We start from the raw sequence: 26,721 nt of genomic DNA on the forward strand, positions 1-26,721 counted from the left end.
ATTGGGGGGAAGAAAAGGCACCTTGCTCGCTCTGCCATCCTAGCGCTTGCTCTGGAGTCGCTGCTCTGCCAGCTGCTCCGTTGCCTGCTGCCCAGCCTCACTGCTCCACCGGCTGCCCACTCACCGCTCCTCTGGCTGCCCTGCCACCGATGCCACCATCCCCTTCTGCTGCCACCTGCTTCTCTGCTGTGACCTCTGTAGGTCAGTCTCTGGAGGTTCCACCCAGCGCTCAGTGACTTTCAGCTCTTAGTGGGGGAGCTGCATTGCTGAAGCAGGTTGGGCAGAAATGCTGTCCCACAACAGGTGAGTTCAGATCTAGTGATCACCTAACAAACCAAAAGATTCCTAGTAGAGTGTTAATTAGCTCTAGCTTTGAACAGTGGCAAGGGGCAGGTTAAACCATGGCTCGAACTCTCAGGCAGAGCCCATCCCTCCCAGCAGGGACACCTGTCCTCACCCCCTCTTACTTTCACAGGGGTTTGGCACCCGAAACCCCTGCTTGGCGAGTTCAGTTCAGTTGAGGACGACCCCCTCAGACAGGCCAGGCTAAGTACAGATCTGCTGCCCTTTACTCCTACAATCAGGAGAACAACGTTTCATTCCCCTGCATTCAACACAAAGTGATTGTAACCCAGCACCAGCCAGAGCTGATCCCTTTGGCAGCAGGGCTCTGTCTGCTGGATACCTCTGCCGAGTGGGTGTGTTCATGTCAATACAGTCTGGGCCTAAAGCCTTTCCCCCTCCCCAGCTAGCTGTCAGGGGAGAGCTCATTCAAACCCTGCTTCCATAGAAATCAATGGGCCACCCTCCCCTGGAAAGTGTGTTCAGTGCTGGCGATCCCAGCACAAAGAGGACACAACAGAAACCGAGGGGGTTTGGACACGGTGATGAGAATGACTAGAGGCCTGGGGAGAATTTCACAGGAGCAGAGATTGACAAAACAAAAGATTTCATATGGAGAGAAGAATAAGGGGAAAATGCTCCAGGGATACAGAAGAATGAATGGGCTAGAGAAGGTAAATACACAGGATCTATTTACTCTCTCAGACAAGGGGACACCATGAAATTAAAATACAACTGATTTAAACAACAAAAGGACAGACGTAAAGCAATGTGATCAGCATGACGAACTCTCTGCCCCTCGATATCACTGAATCCCAGAAATGTCGGGCTGGACGGGACTTGGAGAGGTTCTAGTCCAGCTACGGGTGCTGAGGCAGGACTAAGTGCACCTTGATCATCCCTGACAGGTGCTTGTCTCACTTGTTCTTCAAACCCTCCAGTGATGGGGATTCCACAACCTCCCTTGGAGCCTGGTCCAGAGCTCCTGTAGTTAGAAACTTTTCCTATTCTCTAACTTAAATCTCCCTTGCTGCAGATTAAGCCAATTACTTTGTCCTCCCTTCAGCAGACATGGAGAACAACTGATCACTGTCCTCTTTATAGCAGCCCTTAACATATCTGAAGTCTACAAGGAGTCTGGTGGCACGTTAAAGACTAACCGATTTATTTGGGCATAAGCTTTCGTGGGTAAAAAACCTTCAGATGCATCTGAAGAAGTGAGGTTTTTTACCCATGAAAGCTTATGCCCAAATAAATTGGTTAGTCTTTAAGGTGCCACCAGACTCCTTGTTGTTTTTGTGGCTACAGACTAACACGGCTACCCCCGATACATATCTGAAGACTGTTATCAGGTCCCCTCTAAGTCTCCTTTTCTTAAGACTAAACATACCTGTTTTTTTAACCTATCCTCAAAGGTCATGTTTTCTAAACCATTTATCATTTTTGTTGCTCTCCTCTGGACTCTCCAATTTGTCCACATCTTTACTGACGTGCGACACCCAAAACTGGACACAATACTCCAGCAGAAGCCTCACCAGTACCGAGACGAGTGGTACGACTACATCCCATGTCTGACATATGACATTCCTGTTAACACCCCCCAGAATGACATTAGCCTTTTGTGTAACTGCATCCCACTGTGGGCTCCTATTCACTTTGTGAACCACTATCACCCCAGTTCCTTTTTCACAGTACTACTGTCTAGCCAGTTATTCCCCATCTTGTATTTGTGCGTTTGATTTTTCCCTCCTAAGTGTAGTACTTTGCATTTTTCTTTATTGAATTTCATCTTTATAAACTGGAGAATTGATCTGAAATCAACAAGGTCATTTTGAGTTTTAATCTTGTCCTGCAAAGTGCTTGCAGCCCCTCCTAGCTTGGTGTCATCTGGTAATTGTATAAGTGTGCTCTCCACCCCATCATCCAAGTCATGGATGAAAATACTGATTAGCACCAGACTCAGGACAGACCCCCCTGCAGGACCCCACTACACACCTATCCTATCTATCAGGATAGTTTGCAATTGTGCCTTTAATATTGTGTCTTTGAGAAACTACCAGCTCTCCTGAACTCCTCTTTTTCCTCAGATTTTCTTCCCAGGGGACCTTACTTACCAGTTCTCTGAGTTTGATGAAGTCTGTTTTTTCTCTTGAAGTCCACTGTCTTATTCTCCTCCTCTCACTCTTTCCTTTCCTTAAAATAATAAAATCTATCACTTTATGAACACTTTCACCCAAATTGCCTTTTACCTTCAGATTTGTGACCAATTCCTCCCTTTTAGTCAGAATCAAGTCTAAAATGGCTGCCCCCTTGTTACTTCCTCCACCTTCTGAAACAAGAAGTTGTCCCTAACGCATTCCAAGAACTTACTGGACACTTTGTGTTTTGGGGTATTACTTGTACAACAGATGTCTGGGTAGTTGAAGTCCCCTATTACTACCAGGTCTTGTGGTATGGATATTTCTGTTATTTGCTCTAGAAATGCCTCATGCGTCTCTTCCTCCTGATTTGAAGGTCTATAGAAGACCCCTACGATAACATCCCCCCTGTTTTCCCCGCCCACTTTTATCTTTACCCAGAATTTCAGCTGGGTTGGCCTCTCACCTCCTCCTGGACCACAGCATATGTATAAATACTCTTGATGTATAGTGCAACCCCCCCTCCCTTTTTTGCTGCCTTTCCGTCCTGAACACGCTACGCACCAATATTCTAGTCATGAGATTTTATCCAACCAAATCGCAGTGATGCCGATTAAACACTAAATTAGCTTATGTACTAAGACTTCCAGTTCTTCCTGTCTATTCCCCATACACCAGTGGCGGGCAAACTTTTTGGCCTGAGGGCCGCATCAGGTTTCGTAAATTGTATGAAGGGCTGGTTAGGGGCAGGGGTCATGGCCCAGCGCCCACCTCCTATCTGCCCCCCCGGGACTCCTGCCCCATCCAACCCCCCCATCCCCTGACTTCCCCCGAAACCCCTGCCCCTGACTGCCCCCTGCCGCCCCATCCAACCCCCACTCTTTCTTGACTGCCCCCCGGGACCCCTGCCCCCATTCAACTCCCCTGTTTCCCCCCGACCCCTATCCACACCCCCGCCCCCTGACCACCACCCCGAACTCCCCTGCCCTCTATCCAACCCCCCCTGCTCCATGCCCCCTTACCACGCTACCTGGAGCACCGGTGGCTGTCGGCACTACAGCCGTGCCACCCCGCTCGAGCTGGGCCACGCTGCCGCCGCCGCCACCGCCACCACCACGCAGCGCAGAGCATTGCGCCGGCGGCGGAGCCAGTGAGCTGAGGCTGCGGGGGAGGGGGGAACAGCGGGGGAGGGGCCGGGGACTAGCCTCCCGGGCCAGGAGCTCGGGGGCCGGGCAGGACGGTCCTGTAGGCTGGATGTGGCCCACGGGCCGTAGTTTGCCCACCTCTGCCATACACCTGGCATTTGTGTATAGACAAGTAAGATATTGAGCAGATTCCCCCTCTGTTACCCCGCTTGTTGCTCCTATGACCCGACTGTACATTTTCCATTCCCCCTCGCCCTCACCCCAGCAACATCTCGCCCTCTGTGAAGGTCACTTTTTTGATACTTACCTGTGATCTTTTGTCACCTGCCCCTCTGATCCTAATTTAGAGCCCTCCTCACGAGGTTGGCCAGTCAGTGCTCGGAGATGCTGCGCCCCTTCTTGGTCGGCTGTACCCCATCTCTCCCAGCAGATTTCCTTCCCGAAACAGCCTCCCATGGCTTAGGAAGCCAAAGTCCGCCATTTGACACCACCCGCACAGCCGTGCATCATCTCCAGGGTGCGCGTCCCTGCCTGGGCCCTTAACCTCAGCCAGGAGGATGGACAAGAACACAACATGGGACCGTGACTCCTTCACCCTCACTCCCAGAGCCCAGGAGTCACTGCGCAGGGTCAGACTAGCAGTATCGTTAGTGCCCATGTAGATGCGCGGTGTGCGGCAGTGGCCAGATGGATGGACGAGCCTTGGCAACCTTTCCATAACACCTGGGTTGTGGCTCCAGGCAGGCAGCACACCTCCTAGGACATCAGGTCAGGTCAGCACATGGAGGCTCCCATCCCTCTCAGCAGGGAGCCCAGACCACTACCCCCTACGTCCCCTCCTGGTGGGTGTGGGGGCCGTGAGCCTCCCAGCCTTGGGAGCAGGTGGCTCCTCTCCCTCAGCCATTGGGGTCTGCTCCTCTCCTCCTGTGGCCACGGGCGGAGTGTGCCAGTTCTTGACCTCGATGGATGGAGGAGCGGGGTGGGGTGGAGCACAGCCTACTGTCTAAGGTGGCCAGCAGCCAGTCTCCTTTCTGCAGAGCAGCCAGGTCTCCTTCCTCTTCTGGTGCCTCTGTAGTCATCCCTACTCAGCTAGAGTCCTCCATCCCGGATGTCTCCATGTGCATCCTGGTGATGAAGTCCTCACGCTCCTGGATGCTACACAGATGAGCCACCTCCTCCCACAGCTCTTACCTGCTCCCTGAGGGACTCCCCAGACAGACGCCTCTCACACCAGCTGGTTCTCCCTGCCTGGCTGTTTTCACCAGGGACATGCAGGCTGCATTCCCAGCAAGTGAAGATGAGGATCTGGGTAGAAGTCTCCAGTCAGGATGGCTGCCTGGCCAGGGCCCCCACAGATGCAGGCAGATTAAGAGCTAGCAGAGGTGTTGGCAATGCACCATTGCAGGTTCTTCCTTGTGCAGTGCCTTCAAGTTAAAGAAAAACCCGACCTCCCTGCCTTCCTTCCCTGGCAAACTCAGCCGGCTACTCCCTTAGTCTCCCATCTGCCTTTGTCTCACCAGCCATGTGTCCGGAGGCCAGGATTAGACATTTAGAGGGACTGGAAGTTTATATAGGTAACAGGAATACGGGGATTATAACAATGAAAAGAAAGTGCAGGAAGGGATATAAAACCTCATGCTTAAGATTTAAGCCAATCTCCAACTATTAGAGATCAATGAGACCTGCATGAGGGCAGCTTTTCCAACAATACAGTAGGTTTCTTGTGCCTTCCTGTGAAGGATCTGGTGCTGGCTACGCTCAGAGACAGAATACTGGGCTAGATGGATCACGGATCAGGTCAAGCGTGGCAATTCCTAGCTTCTTAAATCCAATAAACCAGATGTTTCTAATGGAAGTGACATTTCAATCATAACTACAGCACTTGCTGCCTGTGACAGTGTACTCCTGAAGGGGAGTGAACTCAGTCACTCTGGAGAGGGCTTTATTAAAAAAAATATCAGAAAAGATCACGTCTTCCAAAGTCCTGTAAGAAGCCGGGGGCAAGGGAAGGTTGTTAGGGGTGTAGTTCAGCCTTGACTTGGCATGTTTGTACATTACCAGGTCAGTTTACTTGATGTCCTTCACTCGTTATTTTTCAATCTCAGAAATGAGACACAATTAAACCACGGATAGACTCTGTGTCCTGTGCATCTATCAGTTACGTTACCATGTGTTTGTCTCTACTATTCCAGGGATCACGCTGTGGGGCCTGGAACAGCTTCTCAAGGATGTAAACACAAAACCACAACCCTGGACTAACTATGAGATCATCGCATCCGACACCATTGAAGACAAGGCCAGTGCCCTCAATGTCACAGCCTCGCTGAAGGCCAGTTTCCTTGGGGGGTTGATTGAAGTAAGTGGATCTGCCAAATACTTAAATGACACCAAAAAATCCAAACAACAGGCCAGAGTTACTCTCCAGTACTCTGCCACAACAAAGTTTGAGCACCTAACTATGAGCCATTTAGGACCAAAGAATGTCTCTTATCCTGCTGTATTTGACCAAGGCACGGCCACCCATGTGGTCACGGCTGTGCTGTACGGGGCTCAGGCTTTCTTCGTGTTTGATCGGGAAGTTTCTTCTTCTGAGAATGTACGTGACATAGAGGGAAAGCTCCAGATTGCAATTAAAAAGATACCCCTGTTTTCCATAGAAGGGGAAGGAGCTGTCAAAATGGATGACAAGGAAAAATTAAATGCTGAAAAATTTAACTGCAAGTTCCATGGTGATTTTGCTCTTGAGAGAAATCCAACTAATTTCCAAGATGCCATGAAAATTTATTCCACCCTCCCCAAGCTGCTGGGTGCCAGCGGGGAGAAGGCCGTACCGGTGAGAGTCTGGCTGTACCCGCTGACCAAGCTGGATTCCAGAGCTGCTCGGCTGGTGCGTGAGATCAGCTTAACACTGATTTCTGATGCTCAGACTGCTATGGAGGAACTGGCAGAACTAAACATGCGATGCAATGACATGGAGAAGAATCCGATCGCCACAAGCTTCCCCGAAATCAAGCGGAAAATCCAGCAATTCAGAGATCTGTGTAAGCAACACAGACAGACTTTCCAGAAACAGCTAGCAGGACTCTTGCCATCTATCCGTGGAGGTGGAGAAGAGGAAGGGGCCCTGGTGGATATTTTATCATGTAAAAACCAGTCACCGTTCAATACCCAGCGACTCAGTGAATTTCTGGATACAAAGGAGAAAGAGATGGATTATGTGAATTCCTACCTTAGGATCTTAAGCAATGTAGGAGTTGTGTCCTCCCAGAGTGAACTACGTGAAATAGTACTCGACCCTGAGCTTGACTTCATCGTCTCCTTTACATTCACCTCACTGCGTGAAGAGGAGCCATATTTATCAGATTTAAAACAATGGCTTCAGACCCAGTTTATAAAGGAAACTCATGATCCTGCATCAGCCAGTTCTGTCGCTGAGAAACCAAAATCCAAAGTGTGGTTTGAGGAAAAAGAAATATATCAAAAAGCTCGAAAATCTGCAAGGTCCCTTTCACATTTTGTCAGTGTCAACAAATCTAACGGGAAGACTCGGTTCATTGTGGCTTCTGTTCCAGATGAGGACAATCCAGGCACTGCCATTTACCTGTATGAGGATGGAGATCTGGTCAGCACCAACTTTGAGCCTCCATCAAAGCCTCTTCGTCCCCTGATTGATGGAATCAGACATGACCGTGTGCAGCTCACATTTAAGCCATCAGACTCTGGAAGGGCTGAGATATCCGGCTATCGGGCAGAGTACAGAATTGTAGGGCAGGAGAACTGGACGGCTGTGAATGTAAATAACACACAAGTGACATTCACAGTAACAGGGCTACGTGCAAACACCGAGTACCAGTTCCGATATGCTGCAATGAGCAAACCAGGGCTCAGCGAGAGCAGCGACGTGAGTGATCCTGTGAAGACTCTCCCTACCAGCCCGCCTGGGAAGCCTGTAACAGCTACTGTAGATTCATCAGCCATCGCCCTCACCTGGGAGAGTCCAACTGTGGTTGGAGAAGGAGTCATTATAAGTGAGTATAAGGTGGAATATAAAGAGGAGTCCAGAGATATGAGTCATGAAGGGAAAGACGAATGGATAGACCAAAGAACAGAAGAGAAAACCGAGTTCTGTAACGTTTATGCGCTGAGGCCTGAGACGCCCTACAGATTCCGAGTGTCGGCTGTGTGTGCGGACGGAGCTGTGAGTGACCCAAGTGAGGAGATTTCCATTTCAACAGTGAAGGTAGGAGAAACATAAATAAATCTAAAGTCTCCCCCTAAACTTTCCTTTCCATTAGACAAATGAGCTTTAGCGAGTAGTCTCCATTAGACACAGATGGGATCTTTCTCAATGACTCTGATCCCCAGGGCACTTTGGGAAGACAGAGTCCACAGATAATGACTATTGTAGTAAAACTCATCTGTGGGAGTAGTCTGAAATATCGTGGGCGCATAATGTAGGATATGACTTTATTCAAACTGGGTCTGGAGATAACCGATAAAACCAAGATAGAGTCGGGCACCTGCAGTGACTGGATGACGCAGGGAACACGTAAGTGTCTATGGTTATTTCACCTCTGGGTCACCTGTCCAGACCTGTCTCATTTTAGAGCCTCATGTCTGTTTCAGGGGCAGACTGGCCTGGGATGACAATGGTCCTGGCTTATCTGCCCCTGTGACGAAGTGGGAATGTTCTTAATATTTTCTCTGAATACTGTGTGCGTGCCTCAGTTTCCCCCATATATTGCTTCAGTATTAGAGATCCCTAGAGGGTAAGTATGAGTACCATCTGCAAAGAGAATGACAGACACTCTGTAACCTAGCAACCCCTGCAAGGTATTGGGAACAAAGAGATCAGGTTTTGCCCAAGAAAGAGACAAAGGATAGGAGGGGCTATCAGGTGAGGGGCTGTTCAGGGGGTCTGAAGCCAGGCAGTTGGAAGAGGTCAGTCTCCTGTTTGGGGACTCAGAAGAGGGAGTCCAGGGCACCAGGCTCTGGATCATCTCAAGATGGACTTTGCTGAAAGTTCCTGATTTCTGTGCTAGCAAGCTCTGTTCTACACTGTGTCCTGTCGACTAATAAACCTTCTGTTTTACACGCTGGCTGAGAGTCACGGCTGACTGCAAAGTTGGGTGCCTGGCCCTTTGGGGGCATATAAGGCTTCCCCAGGTGTCCCATCCAGGTAGAATCACTGCAGGGAGATCATGGGGTGAACAGGGGAGCTGAATGCTCCGAGGTCAGACCCAGGAAGCACTGAACCCGAAGACGTTTCTTGCCATGGTGTAAGGGTGCCCAGAGAAGGGAGTCACGCTGCCCCAGAGTCCTGACTGGCATCTCTCAGAGCCGTTCCAGAGCACCTAGACTGTAACTCTTGTAACAGCCCCCCAGATGTCCTGCCTACGTTTATAGGTGCTTGTCCCCTCCATGAGCCCGCGGCTTGCCACGCCGGGGAGTGGAGCCATTTGCCCACCCCTGCATTAGGGTGTGCCTGGGCACACCTGGCACATCCCGTGCGCACGCCTATGCAAGGAGTCTGGTGGCACCTTAAAGACTAACAGATTTATTTGGGCATAAGCTTTCGTGGGTAATAACCTCACTTCTTCAGATGCATGGAGTGAAAGTTACAGATGCAGGTAGAGTAGGTGTGTGTGTGCAAATATGATTTGTTCCTGAGGTCTTTTTCCCCAACTCACCACTAGATGTCAGAGGTGAGCTCATTCAGACCCTGCTTTCAGAAGTTTGGGGAACATGACATCATGCACAGGGTTTATGACATTTTCAGTGTGGTGGCAGTTACCTCAGTCGTACTTAGTTATCTCAGGTGTAATTAACAGCAGTCAGTGCATCCACACACAGTATTCAGAATCTTTAATGAGTTTGCTGTTGAGTCCTGCATCTACCCTTAGCACTGCATTCAGTTGTGTTAACCACTTTTAGGCATGCACCCCAGATTTCCTGGCACAGCTCTCTGGGGACCCTCATGAGTGCCCAAATTGTGGGGGGAGAGACAAACTCTTGCAATTCCAACAATTCCCCAGGGAAATGTCAATTTCATGATTGCAGCTGTGTAGCAGCTCTGATTGGCTGTCCCTCCTCATTCACCTGCCTTGTGGGGAAGGACAGCCAATCAGAGGAATCTTTCCTTAGGCCAGCGGTTCTCAAACTTTAGCAACCTGAGGACGTCCATTTTAATTTAAAATTTTTCATGGACTCCCCAAGCCTACTGATGTTTATTTACATTTGAAGAAAAATAATTCTGTGTTCATGAAAAGCTCTATTATAAATTTTTTATTTATAAACTATTGTATCATTAACACTATTATTTATTTCATTATTATTTATTATTAGACAGAGACACATAAATATGTCTGTGTAAGGAACTATTCCTTATTTTTATTATCATTAAATCTAAACAGCTAGGAAATTTCATTTAAAAAAACCCCCAAGCTTACAAAACATTAATGCGAAGGATAATGTTGTTTTGCCAAAACAAGATCACAAATGTTTGGCTCAATGGTGGTGTCAAGGCTGCTTCCCCACTCTGAACTTTAGGGTACAAATGTGGGGGCCTGCATGAAAACTTCTAAGCTTAACTACCAGCTTAGCTCTGGTCCGCTGCCACCATCCCAAGGCTAATTCCCTTCCCTGGGTAGCCTTGAGAGACCTTCACCAATTCCCTGGTGAATACAGATCCAAACCCCTTGGATCTTAAAACATGGAGAAATTAACCATCCCCCCTTCTTCTTCCCACCAACTCCTGGTGAATACAGATCCAACCCCCTTGGATCTCAAAACAAGGAAAAATCAACCAGGTTCTTAAAAAGAAGGCTTTTAATTAAAGAAAAAGGTAAAAATCCTCTCTGTAAAATCAGGATGGAAAATAACTTTACAGGGTAATCAAACTTAAAGAGCTCAGAGGACTCCCCTCTAGTCTCAGGTTCAAAGTACAGCAAACAGAGATAAACACTCTAGCAAAAGGTACATTTACAAGTTGAGAAAACAAAGATAAACTAACACGCCTTGCCTGGCTATTTACTTACAAGTTTGAATATGAGAGACTTGTTCAGAAAGATTTGGAGAGCCTGGATTGATGTCTGGTCCCTCTCAGTCCCAAGAGCAAACAACTTCCCAAACAAAGAGCACAAACAAAAGCCTTCCCCCCACCAAGATTTGAAAGTATCTTGTTCCCTTATTGGTCCTTTGGGTCAGATGCCAGCCAAGTTACCTGAGCTTCTTAACCCTTTACAGGGAAAAGGATTTTGGAGTCTCTGGCCAGGAGGGATTTTATAGTACTGTACACAGGACAGCTGTTACCCTTCCCTTTATAGTTATGACAGCCTCAAACCTTCAAAGTGTCAGGCCAGCAGGAGGACATTAGCACTTCAGGGTTTGGTTGAGTGTGGCAGTGACATCACAAAGGCCTTTTGCAGGATGTCAGCTTATTGGTCAAATGTGTTAGGGAGGTGGTGACCTCAGAGAGAGATGCTGACATCAGCCTGGCAGGACAGGAGCACAGGGCCAGGGAAACCTCAGAGACCCCTGTGGCTTTGCTTCAGCAAGTCTCCTTCTCGAGGTCTCTCTTTGAGGACTGAGAGAGTATTAGGGTTCACGTACGTGAGTGCGTGCAGGAGCCTCTTTCGAGTTTTCTCCTTTCCTTTTACTGATTTTACTAGAAAACAGACATCCCTGTTAGAATCATAGAATCATAGAATATCAGAGTTGGAAGGGACCTCAAGAGGTCATCTAGTCCAACCCCCTGCTCAAAGCAGGACCAATTCCCAGCTAAATCATCCCAGCCAGGGCTTTGTCAAGCCGGGCCTTAAAAACCTCCAAGGAAGGAGACTCCACCACCTCCCTAGGTAACGCATTCCAGTGTTTCACCACCCTCCTAGTGAAATAGTTTTTCCTGATATCCAACCTGGACCTCCCCCACTGCAACTTGAGACCATTGCTCCTTGTTCTGTCATCTGCCACCACTGAGAACAGCCGAGCTCCATCCTCTTTGGAACCCCCCTTCAGGTAGTTGAAGGCTGCTATCAAATCCCCCCTCATTCTTCTCTTCTGGAGACTAAACAATCCCAGTTCCCTCAGCCTCTCCTCATAAGTCATGTGCTCCAGACCCCTAATCATTTTTGTTGCCCTCCGCTGGACTCTTTCCAATTTTTCCACATCCTTCTTGTAGTGTGGGGCCCAAAACTGGACACAGTATTCCAGATGAGGCCTCACCAATGTCGAATAAAGGGGAACGATCACGTTCCTCGATCTGCTGGCAATGCCCCTACTTATACAGCCCAAAATGCCGTTAGCCTTCTTGGCAACAAGAGCACACTGTTGACTCATATCCAGCTTCTCGTCCACTGTGACCCCTAGGTCCTTTTCTGCAGAACTGCTACCTAGCCATTCGGTCCCTAGTCTGTAGCAGTGCATGGGATTCTTCCGTCCTAAGTGCAGGACTCTGCACTTGTCCTTGTTGAACCTCATCAGGTTTTTTTCTGCCCAATCCTCTAATTTGTCTAGGTCCCTCTGTATCCGATCCCTACCCTCTAGTGTATCTACCACGCCTCCTAGTTTAGTGTCATCTGCAAACTTGCTGAGAGTGCAGTCCACACCATCCTCCAGATCATTAATAAAGATATTAAACAAAACCGGCCCCAGGACCGACCCTTGGGGCACTCCACTTGAAACCGGCTGCCAACTAGACATGGAGCCATTGATCACTACCCGTTGAGCCCGACGATCTAGCCAGCTTTCTATCCACCTTACAGTCCATTCATCCAGCCCATACTTCTTTAACTTGGTGGCAAGAATACTGTGGGAGACCGTATCAAAAGCTTTGCTAAAGTCAAGAAATAACACATCCACTGCTTTCCCCTCATCCACAGAGCCAGTTATCTCATCATAGAAGGCAATTAGGTTAGTCAGGCACGACTTCCCCTTCGTGAATCCATGCTGACTGTTCCTGATCACTTTCCTCTCCTCTAAATGTTTCATAATTGATTCCTTGAGGACCTGCTCCATGATTTTTCCAGGGACTGAGGTGAGGCTGACTGGCCTGTAGTTCCCCGGATCCTCCTTCTTCCCTTTTTTAAAGATGGGCACTACATTAGCCTTTTTCCAGTCATCTGGGACCTCCCCCGATCGCCATGAGTTTTCAAAAATAATGGCTAATGGCTCTGCAATCTCACCCGCCAACTCTTTTAGCACCCTCGGATGCAGCGCATCCGGCCCCATGGACTTGTGCACGTCCAGTTTTTCTAAATAGTCCCGAACCACTTCTTTCTCCACAGAGGGTTGGTCACCTTCTCCCCATGCTGTACTGCCCAGTGCAGCAATCTGGGAGCTGACCTTGTGCGTGAAGACAGAGGCAAAAAAATCATTGAGTACATTAGCTTTTTCCACATCCTCGGTCACTAGGTTGCCTCCCTCATTCAGTAAGGGGCCCACACTTTCCTTGATTTTCTTCTTGTTGCTAACATACCTGAAGAAACCCTTCTTGTTACTCTTAACATCTCTTGCTAACTGCAACTCCAAGTGTGATTTGGCCTTCCTGATTTCACTCCTGCACGCCTGAGCAATATTTTTATACTCCTCCCTGGTCATTTGTCCAATCTTCCACTTCTTATAAGCCTCTTTTTTGCATTTAAGATCAGCAAGGATTTCACTGTTTAGCCAAGCTGGTCGCCTGCCATATTTACTATTCTTTCTACACATCGGGATGGTTTGTTCCTGCAACCTCAATAAGGATTCTTTAAAATACAGCCAGCTCTCCTGGACCCCTTTGCCCTTCATGTTATTCTCCCAGGGGATCCTGCCCATCTGTTCCCTGAGGGAGTCAAAGTCTGCTTTTCTGAAGTCCAGGGTCCGTATTCTGCTGCTCTCCTTTCTTCCTTGTGTCAGGATCCTGAACTCGACCATCTCATGGTCACTGCCTCCCAGGTTCCCATCCACTTTTGCTTCCCCTACTAGTTCTTCCCTGTTTGTGAGCAGCAGGTCAAGAAAAGCTTTGCCCCTAGTTGGTTCCTCCAGCACTTGCACCAGGAAATTGTCCCCTACACTTTCCAAAAATTTCCTGGATTGCCTGTGCACCGCTGTATTGCTCTCCCAGCAGATATCAGGGTGATTAAAGTCTCCCATGAGAACCAGGGCCTGCGATCTAGTAACTTCTGCTAGTATCCGGAAGAAAGCCTGGTCCATTTCGTCCCCCTGGTCTGGTGGTCTATAGCAGACTCCCACCACAACATCACCCTTGTTGCTCACACTTCTAAACTTAGTCCAGAGACTCTCAGGTTTTTCTGCACTTTCATACCGGAGCTCTGAGCAGTCATACTCCTCTCTTACGACAATGCAACTCCCCCACCTTTTCTGCCCTGCCTGTCGTTCCTGAACAGCATCTCCATGGTCTGCAGCAGGACATCCCTGGGGTCGAGGACGTGCCTTGTGTTTGCTCTATATAAATCTGTGAAGATTTGGCTGAGTTATGAGCAGTTTAAGTCATCCTTTACTATCTGCGTTTTGCTCTGTACAGCTTGTTCTTGACTTGCTACCAAAACCGGGAGCATTCTATTAGCACAGCACCTGTTACTCAGTGAGGGAGGAAAAACAATAACAGAAAATGTGGAAATGGCAGAAGTGTTTAATGACTTTTTTGTTTCAGTTTTCACCTAAAAGGTTAGTAGCGATTAGACGTCTAACATAATGAATGGCAGTGAAAATGAGGTAGAATCAGAGGTTAAAATTGGGAAAGAACAAGTTAAAAATTACTTAGACAAGTTAGATGTCTTCACGTCACAAGGGCCTGATGAAATACATCCTAGAATACTCAAGGAGCTGAGTGAGGAGATATCTGAGCCATTAGCAATTATCTTTGAAAAGTCATGGGAGACGGGAGAGATTCCAGAAGACTGGAAAAGGGCAAATCTAGTGCCCATCTATACAAAGGGGAATAAGGACAACCCAGGGAATTACAGACCAGTCAGCTTACCTTCTGTACCCGGAAAGATAATGGAGCAAATAATTAAGCAATCAATTTGCAAACACCTAGAAGATAATAAGGTGATAAATAACAGTCAGCATGGATTTGTCAAGAACAAATCATATCAAAGCAACCTAGGGTGACCAGATCGCAAGAGTGAAATATCAGGACACATTGGGCGAGCGCGGGGCGGGGGGGGGTGAGGACGACGATGACAACAACAGACACAGGTGCACAGAGCCATGAGGGGGGCCCTAGGAAGCTGCGAGGGGGGGCCTAGGAAGCTGTGAGAAGTGTTGTACGGCCCCTGCTGCAGCCTGCACCACAAGCCACAGGGCAAGGACTCATGGCCCCAGCTCCAGCCCCCAGTAGAAGCCACAGGGCCATGGGCAGAGGGCTCCGGCTCCAGCCCCCGGCTGAAGCCACAGGACAGGGGCGCAGGATTCTGGTTGCAAAGTCAGATCCAGTTGCAGGGCAGGGGAGTGACGGGTCCCGGTTCTAGCTCTGGCTCCAGCCGCAGTCACAGAGGGGAGGCCCCCAGTCCTGCCTTCAGCCGCAGCTTCAGCCACTGACAGCTGAAGCAAACTACATCACAGAGGCCTGGAATCAGTGAGTCTAAATGATAGACTTAGTCGTAATACGTATTTAAACATACAGATTTATTTGTACACTAAACAAACAACAGGGGTAAAGGGCCGGGTTTTTATTCAGTCAATAAATCAACTTCCCAATCTGCATGTCTCTCAGATATGCCAGAAGTCTAGTACTTTTTGGCTGACTTTGCCATAGCCATAACTTACTTCCGGGCAATCACAAAGCTGGAGAAGTCCTTGCAACTCATCTGGAAATTCATTTTGACAAGGGTTTCACTCCGCACCAAGTCTATGCTGCTTCGATTCTGGACATCAGTCCATGCACCTTTCATGATTGAAAATACACGTTCTGAGTATGCATTGCTTACGGGTATACTGAGCACGTATGACACCAGCTTTGCCATGTTCGGGAATTCAGTGCTACTGTCCTTGTTTCTCAGCACTTGAGACCAGAGTTCCCCAACTGAATAGTTTCCAGGCTCCAACTTGGAGTTGATGTCTTTGATGATACAGTACTCATCATAGAGCTGATCAAGATCCACTGTTTTCTGAAGGTTTACAGCTGTCACGGCTGCAGACAGATCCTTGAATTCGAATACCCTATTAACTTTGATGTTCAAGCACTGGGTATTGAACAAGTAGCCAGCTGTTGAAAAATCAAACCATTTCTCCAAATATAGGATCGACACATTGTAAAAGTTCAGGAAGTCTTTCTGGAGACATGCAGCAGTGACGGGCAGCATCTCAGTTAATACACTTTCAACTTTGAAGCCAAAGAATATGTCATTTTTCCGTTGCTGAAGTTTAATTCTCTGAGTATTCATTATGCCATACACTTCACATGCCGTCATACTCTCATTTTCCAAACAGAGCACAGTATCATTGAAGATTTTCAGGACATTCTGGAGGAAAAACAGATGAACCTCAACTTCGCTAGGCCCCTCACCTGGTTCACCGTTTTCCCTGTCTGAGAACAGCATCCATAGAAATTTTGGACACTTCTCACTGCCCAGAGAAACAAAGTAGCACTTATCAGCCTGCCACGTATTTACAAGCCTGTTTACAGCTGGGAAAAGACTCAACCAGCGCGTCAGAACATGGCGCAGCAAAGTGTCATACTCCATATCCACAAAGTCAAACATATCCTTCAATGCTGCTACTCTCTTAGCAGAACTGCTGAAATGATCGAACATCTTAATCACCAGAGTCTCAATGTCAACGTGTAGGGTATTGCTACCATGTTTCACGGCGTTGTGCACAACATGGGCAGGGCAGTTTGCTGGCAAGATATTTTCATTTTGTTTTTTTAAATTCTGCTACACTGACTGTCGCTTTCCATCATTCACGTTTGCATTATCAGCACAGTGGGAAGACACTTTGTTTAGGTCTAGTTTGTGTGTCGCAAGTTTTTCAAGTAATGTGTTGGTTATTGCCTCGGCAGTCTCTTCGCTTTGCTCATAGACGTCTAACAGTTTATCTTGGACCCCATGTTCAGGTGTCCAGTATCTCAGTGATAAGGGGAAAGTTTTCACATTGCCCTTGTTAGATGCGTCTGTGGCAACTGAGAAATAGGGACCATCTGGCTTGCTGAGGTCTTTTAAAAATTCGGTTGAGAGCGGTGACAGCACATTTTTGAGCAATGCCTCCGCTTTAGTCCGGCCACAGCTGACGTGCTTTGCAATCATTGAATCTGGATAGAAGGTAAGTGCCAGTTTAAGTTCACAGTCAGACGAGCGATAGGAGTGTTGATGGACTACTGTGTGGTAAACTTGAGTTAGCTCGACAGTGATAACCTTGTTATTGAAGGATTCATTTGGCCTGCTGAAAAAATGTGAGACCAGGATATTGCTCTTGTGAGTCTGGGTGTTTTGTCCATGATTTTTTCATTCAGCATGATGCTTAACATCAGACTCACCGCCACGGCAAATGGGAAATTCCTTCCTGCATGCTTTACAAAAGGCTTTTGAATCACACTCATAGGATTTCCGAATCCAGGTGTAAGTGGCTTCCCATTCTGTCCTGTATCTGCACTGTCTCTTTGTTGTTTGGTAGTTGGCTCCTCCCTTGCCGTTGCCCTTTCCGGTGGGGTTTTTGGCTGAAGCCCGTTAGCTAGATAGCTAGCCACTGAAAAGAACTGCGCAGTCTCGGTGCTTCTTACGTGTTCTTACGGGCCCACTGTAGTTTGTCCCACGGTGTGCACTGGGTTCAGAGCTGTACACTACCGTAAATTTGTGTTACACTGGAAAACAACCTGAAAAACCAAATATGCCAGCAGAGAACCGATCACAGTCGGGTTTAATGGGACATTCCCAATCAACTGATTTTCTATTTCACTACCAAATGTAAACTTTTACCTGAATATCAGGACAATGGCGCCCGATTGTACATCAAGCAGATGAACGCTGCCAGGTGCAATCCCTGCTTGCTAATGTGGGTAAGTGACCTGGGCAGCAGCCTAGCAGTGCTCAGCCCCGGCTGCCCTGGGTGGAATCAGCATGTGCAGAGGCGGATAGTGTAGACAGAGCCCTCCCCATCTAGTGCCCCCTCCATGGCTGCAGGGGTATNGGGGCCAGAGCCCCGTGGAGTGTCCTCTTTTTTTATTTTTTAAATATGGTAACCTTAATGTCTACACCACAATTAAACAGCCCCTTAGCCCGAACCCTGTGAGCCCAAGTCAGCTGGCCTGGGCCAGACGCAGGTGTCTAATTGCAGTGTAGACACACCCTGAGGTGTGGCCACAGCATGTGGAATACAGACGTTTTCTCCCCTCTTCTGCCCTGTGAGCATGTTGCAGCTATTTTTTAATCATTATGAGGCTTTGTTGCACCACGTGTTCCCTTGTAATCAGTAAGTTTGAATACAGAACGTGGGATCAGTCCTGCAGTCTGTACTAAGGGAAAACATCCACGCTTTATTTTGATTAGACTAGTTATCTTGCCTGTGCCATGGGCTAGATAGACTGTGGCTTCCAAGCCCCTGCCTTGCATGCAGTGGTGGTGAAAAGCACTACCCCAGAAGGCACACTCTCTCCAGTACTGCTCCTTGAACATGGCATGTGTGTGGTGCCCTTTGCACAAGCCCACATTGATTTACCAGCAACTTCTTCACGGGGGGGGGGGGAAGGGGGGAGCAGAACAAGAAGCCCCCCAAGCTGGGGCAGATTCGCAAGAGCAAAAGAGGTAAGGGCCGGGCTCGCCCCGTTTCCTAAAGCCTTGCAGCCCCGCTCCCTTCTCCGCAGCTGTTCGGAATCGGAGTCACTTTGCCCCGCACCCTCTCTGGGAGTCCCCCCTTTGGCCGCCAGGTTTCACACCTGCTTGGCCATTCCCCCACTGGGTAGCCATGCAAAATATAGGGGAAACTGAGGCACACAGGATTCATCGAAATCTTTCAGAATCAGAACATTTGTCACAACTTGAGCCTCCCTCCCCCCAACCCTGCTGGACAGTCGCCCTCCTTGGCTTATTTCTTTCCTCCCCTATTTTTTATTTTATTTTCACCCCCCCTCCCCAATCACTCAATGTCCCCACCCCCACTAGCACCTTCCTCTACAAGAGAGGAGCTGCTTCCCAGCGGGCTGGGGGGTGTAGGAACTGCTATGCTTAGCCCCCGCCCAAAAGAACGTGGCTCCCTGCCCCCGTGCCCACCAGGGCCAGCGGCCCCCTGCATCAGCAGAGCAGAACGGCGGGGCTGGAGCTGCTGGAGGCCGGAGCCAGCGGCTGCGAGATGCACCTGGCGACTCTATAAAAGCCCCCCTCCCCAGCACCCCGCGCTCTCGCTGCCTCCCGGCGGATCCCCCCACAGGCACACATACAGCTGCAGCAAAAGCAGGAGTAGGTTGATCCATTGATTGCTTACCTGGAGCAGCATGCAGCAAGCATCCAGCGGCAGGTCCCGCTCTGGCTCCTAGCCTAGGGGGGTCGCGTCGCTGGCAGGTCGGGTCGGGTCGGGTCGAGGGGGGCGGGGGACTCAGTCTCTCTGCCCACTGCCGGCGTCTACAAGCCGCGCCCCCCAGCATGCAGCGGAGCTGCGGAGAATTCCTCACTGCCTCACCTGTGTGCGCCTCGGGCTGCTGCTGCATTCTCGGGCGCCAGCTGGGAGCTCCGCTGTGCAGCGCTGCCCCAGGGGACCCGGAAGAACACGTGGGTGGCGCCGGTGGCGCCGGTGGCCGCGGTCCCCTGGATATCGGGACAAAGTGCGTCCCGACCAATGTAAGGTCGGGACACCGGACAAGTCCCCTAAAATCGGGACTGTCCCGTCAAAATCGGGATGTCTGGTCACCCTAAACCAACCTGATAGCTTTCTTTGACAGGGTAACAAGCCTTGTGGATGGGGGGAAGTGATAGACTTGGTATATCCCGGTCCCGGCAGGCAGCACCGTGCCATTAAAAGTCCTGCCCAGCCAGGCCCGACCCGCTCTTCTCCGCCCTCTGCCCTCCCACCCCCTACCGAAGGGGCAGGGCAGCAGAAGCTTGGTCCTGCCCGCTCCCCTGCCTCTTCCAGCAGTGTGCTGGGTTCCTGCCCCTCCTCCTCCTCCTCTCCCTCCCTCCCTCCCTGCCAGCTGATCAGCTGATGGCCCTTGCGAGGGAGGGGGTGGAGGAGGAGCGGAGTGGGGAAGGGGTGTATGTGGAATCGGGGCATATCCCCTCCAGCCCCCTGCCGTGAGCACCCCACGACCCCAGCCCACACCCCCAGCCCTCTGCCCTGACCCCCCCCTCACACACACCCAGCCCTCTGCCCTGAGCTGAGTCCTGCAGCCCCGCACACCCCCCAGGCCCCTGCCCTGAGCCCTGTACCCCCCTCACACACACCCAGCCCTCTGCTTGACTCCTTCACACACCCCCCACGACCCCAGCCCTGACTCTGGCACTCCCACACATACCCAGCTCCCCCCCCATGCCCTGACACCTGCACCCCCTCACATGTCCCCAGCCTTCTGCCCTGACTCTTGCACCCCACACATCCCCAGCCCCCCCACACCCCATGTACCCCCCACATCCNATAATATATAGACTTATAGAGAGAGACCTTCTAAAAAACATTAAAATGTATTACCGGCACGTGAAACCTTAAATTAAAGTGAATAAATGAAGACTCGGCACACCACTTCTGAAAGGTTGCCGACCCCTGGTCTAGATGGTGCTTGGTCCTGCCATGAGTGCAGGGGACTGGACTTGATGACCTCTCGAGGTCCCTTCCAGTCCTACTGTGACACTCTATACCTTGGGGGAGCGCCCTGTAACCCCCATATTCCTCATTTTGTATATGTAAACCTTGCCATGTGAGGTATCAGGGGAAAGGTTATGATCTGCTGAAAATCCTTTCTCTGTCCATACACATGTATCATTAATGCATATGAACGTATGTGAATGTGTTGTATAGTTGTCACTAAAACATGCTGTAAGTTGGGGAGTCAGCCAGATATTAGCTTCCCAGAGACAACAGCCCGGGCGGGGTGTCAACAGTCATGGTCCAGCAAGGGAGGTGCAATGCAATGACTCACCTGCATGAGGCCATACCAGGGGAATTGCTCAACCTTGCCTGGAGACTCAGCAATGCACCCAGACATGCCTGGACTTGTGCTCCCCAAGCACATGGGACTGAGGGTATAAAAACCAAACACGGGCCCATGCTTGGCCTTTCTCCTGCCCCCACCATGCGGAAAGCAACTAGGACACTCGGAAGGCTCCAACAGAGGGGACTGGCCTAGGCTTAGGGGACAAACCTGTATATTAAGGGCTGCAATATCCAGTGGGGTGAGAAAAACGGCTTAATCTAGATGTTGCCCAGTCTAGTAGGGTTGAGAGATTAGACTGCATGCTTTCTGCCCATCTAAGTTGGCAGCAACAAGGGCCGGGTTCTGTATCTAGGGGTTCCGTTTCAATAACGCAATGCAAAACCGGCTCGAGCCCCCACCCAGTGACCTGGGACAATTACATACCACCCCCTGGGCGCCTNCTTTAGCTCTTTTGTGATTTCAGCTCTTAGCAATTTCAGCTCATAGTCGGGGAGCCCCAGTGCTAGTGCACCATTGGCCCAAAGTGAATTCAGCTCAGCAGTCTGTAACTAGACCTCTAATGGAATCAAAGTTAGCTCTGATATTCAACAGTGGAGAGAGGAGATAGTGCAATTAGTGTTTCAACCCCTCAGAGAGGGCCCATGCCATCAGGTACAAATACCTGACCCTATCCTCTGTCTAATCACTGGGTTTTGTAACCCATGCCCCTTGTCAAGGGAGTGCTACTTAGGTAATGGTGAAGGACTCGCTCAGTCCCTCTGTCATACAACAGTTCCACTGGCCTTGATTCACAGAATCAGGGTAACAAAACTTTATTCTTCCTGCCCCAATAACAGAGAAAACTGGGGATCCCACACCAGCCAAAGTAACCACTTTCAGTTGCTGTTCTTTCATGCCAGGCGGGTGGGTGTGCCTATGCAAACAAGATCAGTGGTAATAATTTCGTGGCCTAAAACCAAAATGGGAAGGGAAAAAAATGGGAAAGGCCAACAAAAAGCAGATGAAAATCACAGACACCGGTCTCGGAAAGAATCTCCCAATCTAAGACTCAGTCTGTAAAATGGAGCTACTCAAGCCCTGTGTGTTATGCATCCCCCGTTGTGGTTGGATGCCTGTTTCCTTTGATCACTGTCCTAAGGTGCCCCTTGGGATCACAGTATCTTATCCCTTCCAGAGCCTTTTTCTCCAATGTGATTTCTGCCAGCCCCCTACAAGTGCTCCTGAGATCCACAGTGCGGCACGGAACAGTGAGAATCAGCGGGGCAATCCGAATAGCAGTCCTGGTCTGGAGTTGTGAGGAGCACTTAGGATGTCAGGTTTTGTTTGTGACCAATAAAGTGCTGTGGTGTTCCCAGTTCCTCTGGGCATTCCTACCGGGGCAGAGTTAAGGTTGTGTGGGAAATGTCACCTCAACTCTCCAAAAGTGCAAAGTTTGTGTTTATTTTTTCCTTATAACACTAACCTTCTAGTAGGGGCCAGAGAACCCTACCTCCATATTTCCTGGTTTTCCAGTGTTTGAGTTCTGGAAATTAAACTCTCACATTTTGGACGAGCGTGAGGAGCACAGGGCAGAACTGAGTGCCTGCACCCTTAACTCCATATTAACAAAAGTTTGGTGTGTAAATTTCCCTTGTTTTATGAGACGGCAGGGATAGTGGTGGAGACATGATTGAGACACATAGGGAGCCTTCTGAGTGTTCCTTAGCTACCCGCTCTGGCACTCTTTCTGGCCCCTCCATTCCTCTGGCAGGATTGGAGAGGCCAAGGAGAGGAGGAAGGCCAGTGACTGAAGGACTGTGAGCAGTGCATCTAACAGATGGAAGCAGCATTGGGGGAAGGGGAGCTCTGGACTCCCTACCCCTCCAGTTGGTGCCCATTGTGGAGAGAAAGGGCTCAATGCTTCCCTTGTCCTCTGGTGGAGGGGAGGAGAACCCCAGAACTCCAACCCTCATCAAGAACCCTTCCCCTACCTGCTACCACTTCTGACAGTAAAGGGAGTGCAGAGCCTCTTCCTTAGAGCTTGCCAGAAACTGCATTTCTGTTCCATGAAATATTCCAAAAATATTAGCAGTGAGTCTTCTGGTTCCCAGTCCAGTGCACCTTCCCCTAGGCTGAGGTTATTTTGTTGGGGGAGGTCTTGCTATCAAAAAACAGTCTGATATTTTTTTGTAATTTTGGAGGTGGTTCTCGGTACCGTTTGCTAGATCTCACTGGGATAAGTCCAGTGATGTAAGTTCTAGGTAGATACTGCCCATAGAATTCTCTCTATTAGCATAAAAATAAGTCTTTATAACAAAGTTTGAAATTTTACAAACAGATCATTTGGGGGGAGATTGTCTCATGAACACCTTATATAAATAACACCAAATTTGCACCATTCACTCTACACCATGTCCTGAACTGACATCAGTTTTCAAGCCAATCTCTGTATGTGGATTTTCGAAAGCTTTGAAAAATTGGCTTTAGTCAATTGCAATCTTAACTATGGCATGGCTACTTAATCAGATGGTCTATGCACAAGAAGGCAGAATTAAGGTTGCATGGGCAACTGAACTTTGTTATTTCCTGACTTTTGAGGGACAGACTTTGCCTTTTTCTTGTTCTCTAAATAATTTTACTATGGAAATTTCTATATAGAATCCCAAAGTGTGCTTTGTATTTTACATACATTTAGGACGGCAGATCCGCACCATGAAGTGAATAGTCCCAGATCCCAGTCCTGAAAACCATGCAAGCAAATGTGTGTGTATTTGCAGGTTGGGCCTTCCAAGAGAGTTTTGACAGTAGTAAGCACTAAGCTCGGTAGGAGGTTTTTGAACGTTCAGGATACAGACAAAGAAGAGAATCAGAGATGCAATGAGACCTTTCTTGTATTTTATTGCTTTCCTATTTGGATTTTGTTAAACCTCCTTTTCTGTGCTATTCCCTCTCCTGTCAGTCCAATATGTAAATGCATCTTACAAATGTAAAATTACTCCATTGTCATTGTCCTTTGAGCTCACTATTACCTCCATTCAGTTTCTGTCCACTTTTACAGCCATGGCCCTCTTGATTCGAATTGCTCACTACCTGCTGTGTGTACACATCAGCAATAATATAATATAATATAATATAATATAATATAATATAATATAATATAATATAATATATGGAGATACACCTATCTCATAGAACTGGAAGGGACCCCGAAAGGTCATTGAGTCCCGCCCCCCTGCCTTCACTAGCAGGACCAATGACAGAGGTTCTCTTCCTTTTGTTCAGTTAGTTAAATTCTGGTCTGGATTTTGTTTCTCTTTTGCTTTTCAGGTTTTTTATGGCTGTTCAGAGCATGATTGTAACTCAGCCTTCCCTAACCTGCCGTGAGATTAAAGTCTTTCAATAACCTTTCAAAAGTCAAAGGTACAGTTCTAGTACTGCCAATATCGTTCCCTAGAATGCCTTACTCTCTGCCATAACGGTATCGATACGTGGAATACTGAACACCAATGGGGTTAGAGCTCTCCTGTAAAGAGAACATGGCCCGCACGAGAGTCTGTACAGTAACTGTAACCACATTGGTGCTGTGTTCTAGGTCTGGGCAAATCTCCCAGTAACAAGTCTGGCCTGTGTGGAGAACGCAGCCATTGAGATGCCGGCTCTGGGTCGTCCTTTCCAGCTGGGGATGCTGTATGATTGCCGCACAGACTCCATCATCCCAGGTAACTGCACAAAACACTGATTCCATTGATTTGGGGAAGGGGGGAACTCCAAGCCTTTGCTGTCTGTCACAGTCTGTCACAAGATGTACATTGCTAAATCTTCTAACCCAAGCTTGGTTCTTATATTAGGCCTAATGTCGTTTTATGCTAACGATTACTACTACCAGGCCTCAAATGAAACACTAGGCCTTAGGCTCATTGCAAAACCCATTTTAAAATAATCTTTAAGTTTCTTTCCTTAGCCCTATTTGCATTATAGCTTTAGCTTCATTTGCCCTCATTTAGTAAGCATCTTAACTCTTCTTAAGGTTTAAATGATTATTTACCGGATCACCTGAGCTCAGGTTATGGTCAAAGGTCAATATCCAGTAACTCACACAATTGAAATAGTTCCGGGTAGCCACTGTCACACTGTCTGGTGTGGCTCACAACCATGAGTGCCTATCTCAGGGCAGACTGTCAAAAGCAGGGCAGAGAGCCTAAACTGGTGCTGTGTTCTGTAATTAGATTTCACCAAGCCAGTAACAAAAGTGACCTCCTGGATCATTACACCAGTCTTACCGTGCAGTCACAGACAAATAGACTTTCCAGTCCACCTTGCAGCCCAGACAAACTGGACTCAATTGACACTCTAGATCAGGGGTTTTCAAAGTCTGGGTCGCAGCTGGTCAGGGAAAGCCACTGGCGGGCCGCAGACGCTTTGTTTACCTGAGCGTCCTCAGGAACTGCCACTCGCAGCTCCCAGTGGCCACGGTTTGCCGTTCCCAGCCAGCGCGGGCCAGGCCACCGCTTTCTGCAGCCCCCATTGGCCGGGAACCACGAATCGCGGCCACTGAGAGCAGCGGTACCTGTGGACGCTCAGGTAAACAAAGGGACCGCGGCCTGCCAGCGGCTTTCCCTCACCAGCCACGACCCAGCCTTTGAAAACCCCTGCCCTAGATCCTACCTACACTGCAGACAATGCCCGCAGCCATTCCTGTAATAAACCTTTGGATAGTTGATTAACTAGGAAAAAGGAATGAGAGTTATTTATAGGTTAAAGTTGTAGTGATCTGTCTGTTCAAAGCGTCTTTCAGGGCAGACCCAGGAAGTGCCCCTGGGGATCTCTGGCTTCAGTTTAGAGTCTAATATACAGGTGACCTGGTCTGGTCCCCAGCTATGAGTCTGTCAGTTCTTAGCTAATGCCTGAGCCTGGGCAAGAGCTGGCATCTGTCCTGCCAGCGTCACAGACACATTCCTTGTTTCTGCCTGTGGCCTGTATCCTAGCAGGGGTCAAGGCCTGGATTTGCTTAGACTGAGAACCTGCACTGCCTGTGGGCACTATAGTGCAACTGTCAGTCTGGGAAGAGAACGACGACGTGGGGCACAAGAGGAAGTGGTGCACATGGCAGCAGTGGCTGAGTGCCGGGAGAAAGTGGTGTCGTGCTGCCTTAAGGGGGACGTGCTAGCTGCATGCAGAGCTGGAGGAGTGTAGGTAGTGGGTGCAGTTTCTAATGACAGATGAATCCGCCTGTGCTGAGCAGCGGTTCTGGACCTGACCCACAAGCACTGAGTGGAGGGACTACCCTGTCATGCAGACATGCGAAGACCAGTGATGGGCTCGGGACTTATATGAGAATCCTGGAGCTGTGAGAGGAGCTTGTTCCAGCCCTTGAGCACTAGGACAAAAGGATGAGAGAAGCAACACCAGCCACAAGTGGGTGCTACACCGGATTGTTGCAGTGACTATCAGTCCGGTATTGGAGAGTCAACTGTTGGTTCTGTAGTGATATATGTGGAGCCCCGCTCCTGGTCACTGGCCCAGTCTGAGGTTGTTCAAGATAGGGCAAGTCGGCCTTGTGACTTTTTACACAACTTTGGGAACCTGGGCCTGAGGCTGCTCTGTGTGTTATGTGTTGTGGGTCGGTGTGTTTCACCTTAGACCAGACCCCCTCAGGCAAACTGCCAGGAAGAGGCTTTATTCTGTAAAGAAACATAGAGCAGATTCCAGTCCAGCAGCCTCCTCTCTGCTTGCTGCCTCCTGCCCCCAGCTTCAGTCAGTGCTGAGACCCCAGGCTGGGAGGGCAGAGGGAACTCCCCAGCAGGAACCAGGAAGGTCTCCCAACATGCTGCAGTTTGTAGACCACAACTTTTAGTTCCCACTGCTGCTGCTGAAGCACACTGGCCCTTGGACTATCTGTGTTTGCCAAGCAAGCATTGATTTGCTACTCCACAGCTGCTGAAGGTGGGCGGTGTCCATGAAATAACTGCAGTCTTTGTGTAGGGTTACCATATTTAGTGCCTCCGAAAGGAGGACACTCCACGGGGCCCCGGCCCCGCCC

The 26,721-nt window shown here is 49.2% G+C and overlaps 1 protein-coding gene across 1 annotated transcript in view; it reads left to right on the top strand.

The window, feature by feature from the left end:
• Window positions 1–286: 286 nt before the first annotated feature.
• The window catches only part of LOC117873921, a 38,162-nt gene continuing 11,727 nt past the window's right edge, over window positions 287–26,721 (top strand). The window contains exons 1-3 of the mRNA XM_034763823.1: window positions 287–303; window positions 5,759–7,865; window positions 24,274–24,400. Coding sequence (XP_034619714.1) covers window positions 287–303; window positions 5,759–7,865; window positions 24,274–24,400 — 2,251 coding nt within the window. The remainder of the gene's footprint in view (window positions 304–5,758; window positions 7,866–24,273; window positions 24,401–26,721) is intronic.

This window comes from Trachemys scripta, chromosome 2 (assembly GCF_013100865.1).
Source record: "Trachemys scripta elegans isolate TJP31775 chromosome 2, CAS_Tse_1.0, whole genome shotgun sequence".
NCBI lineage: Eukaryota > Metazoa > Chordata > Testudines > Emydidae > Trachemys > Trachemys scripta.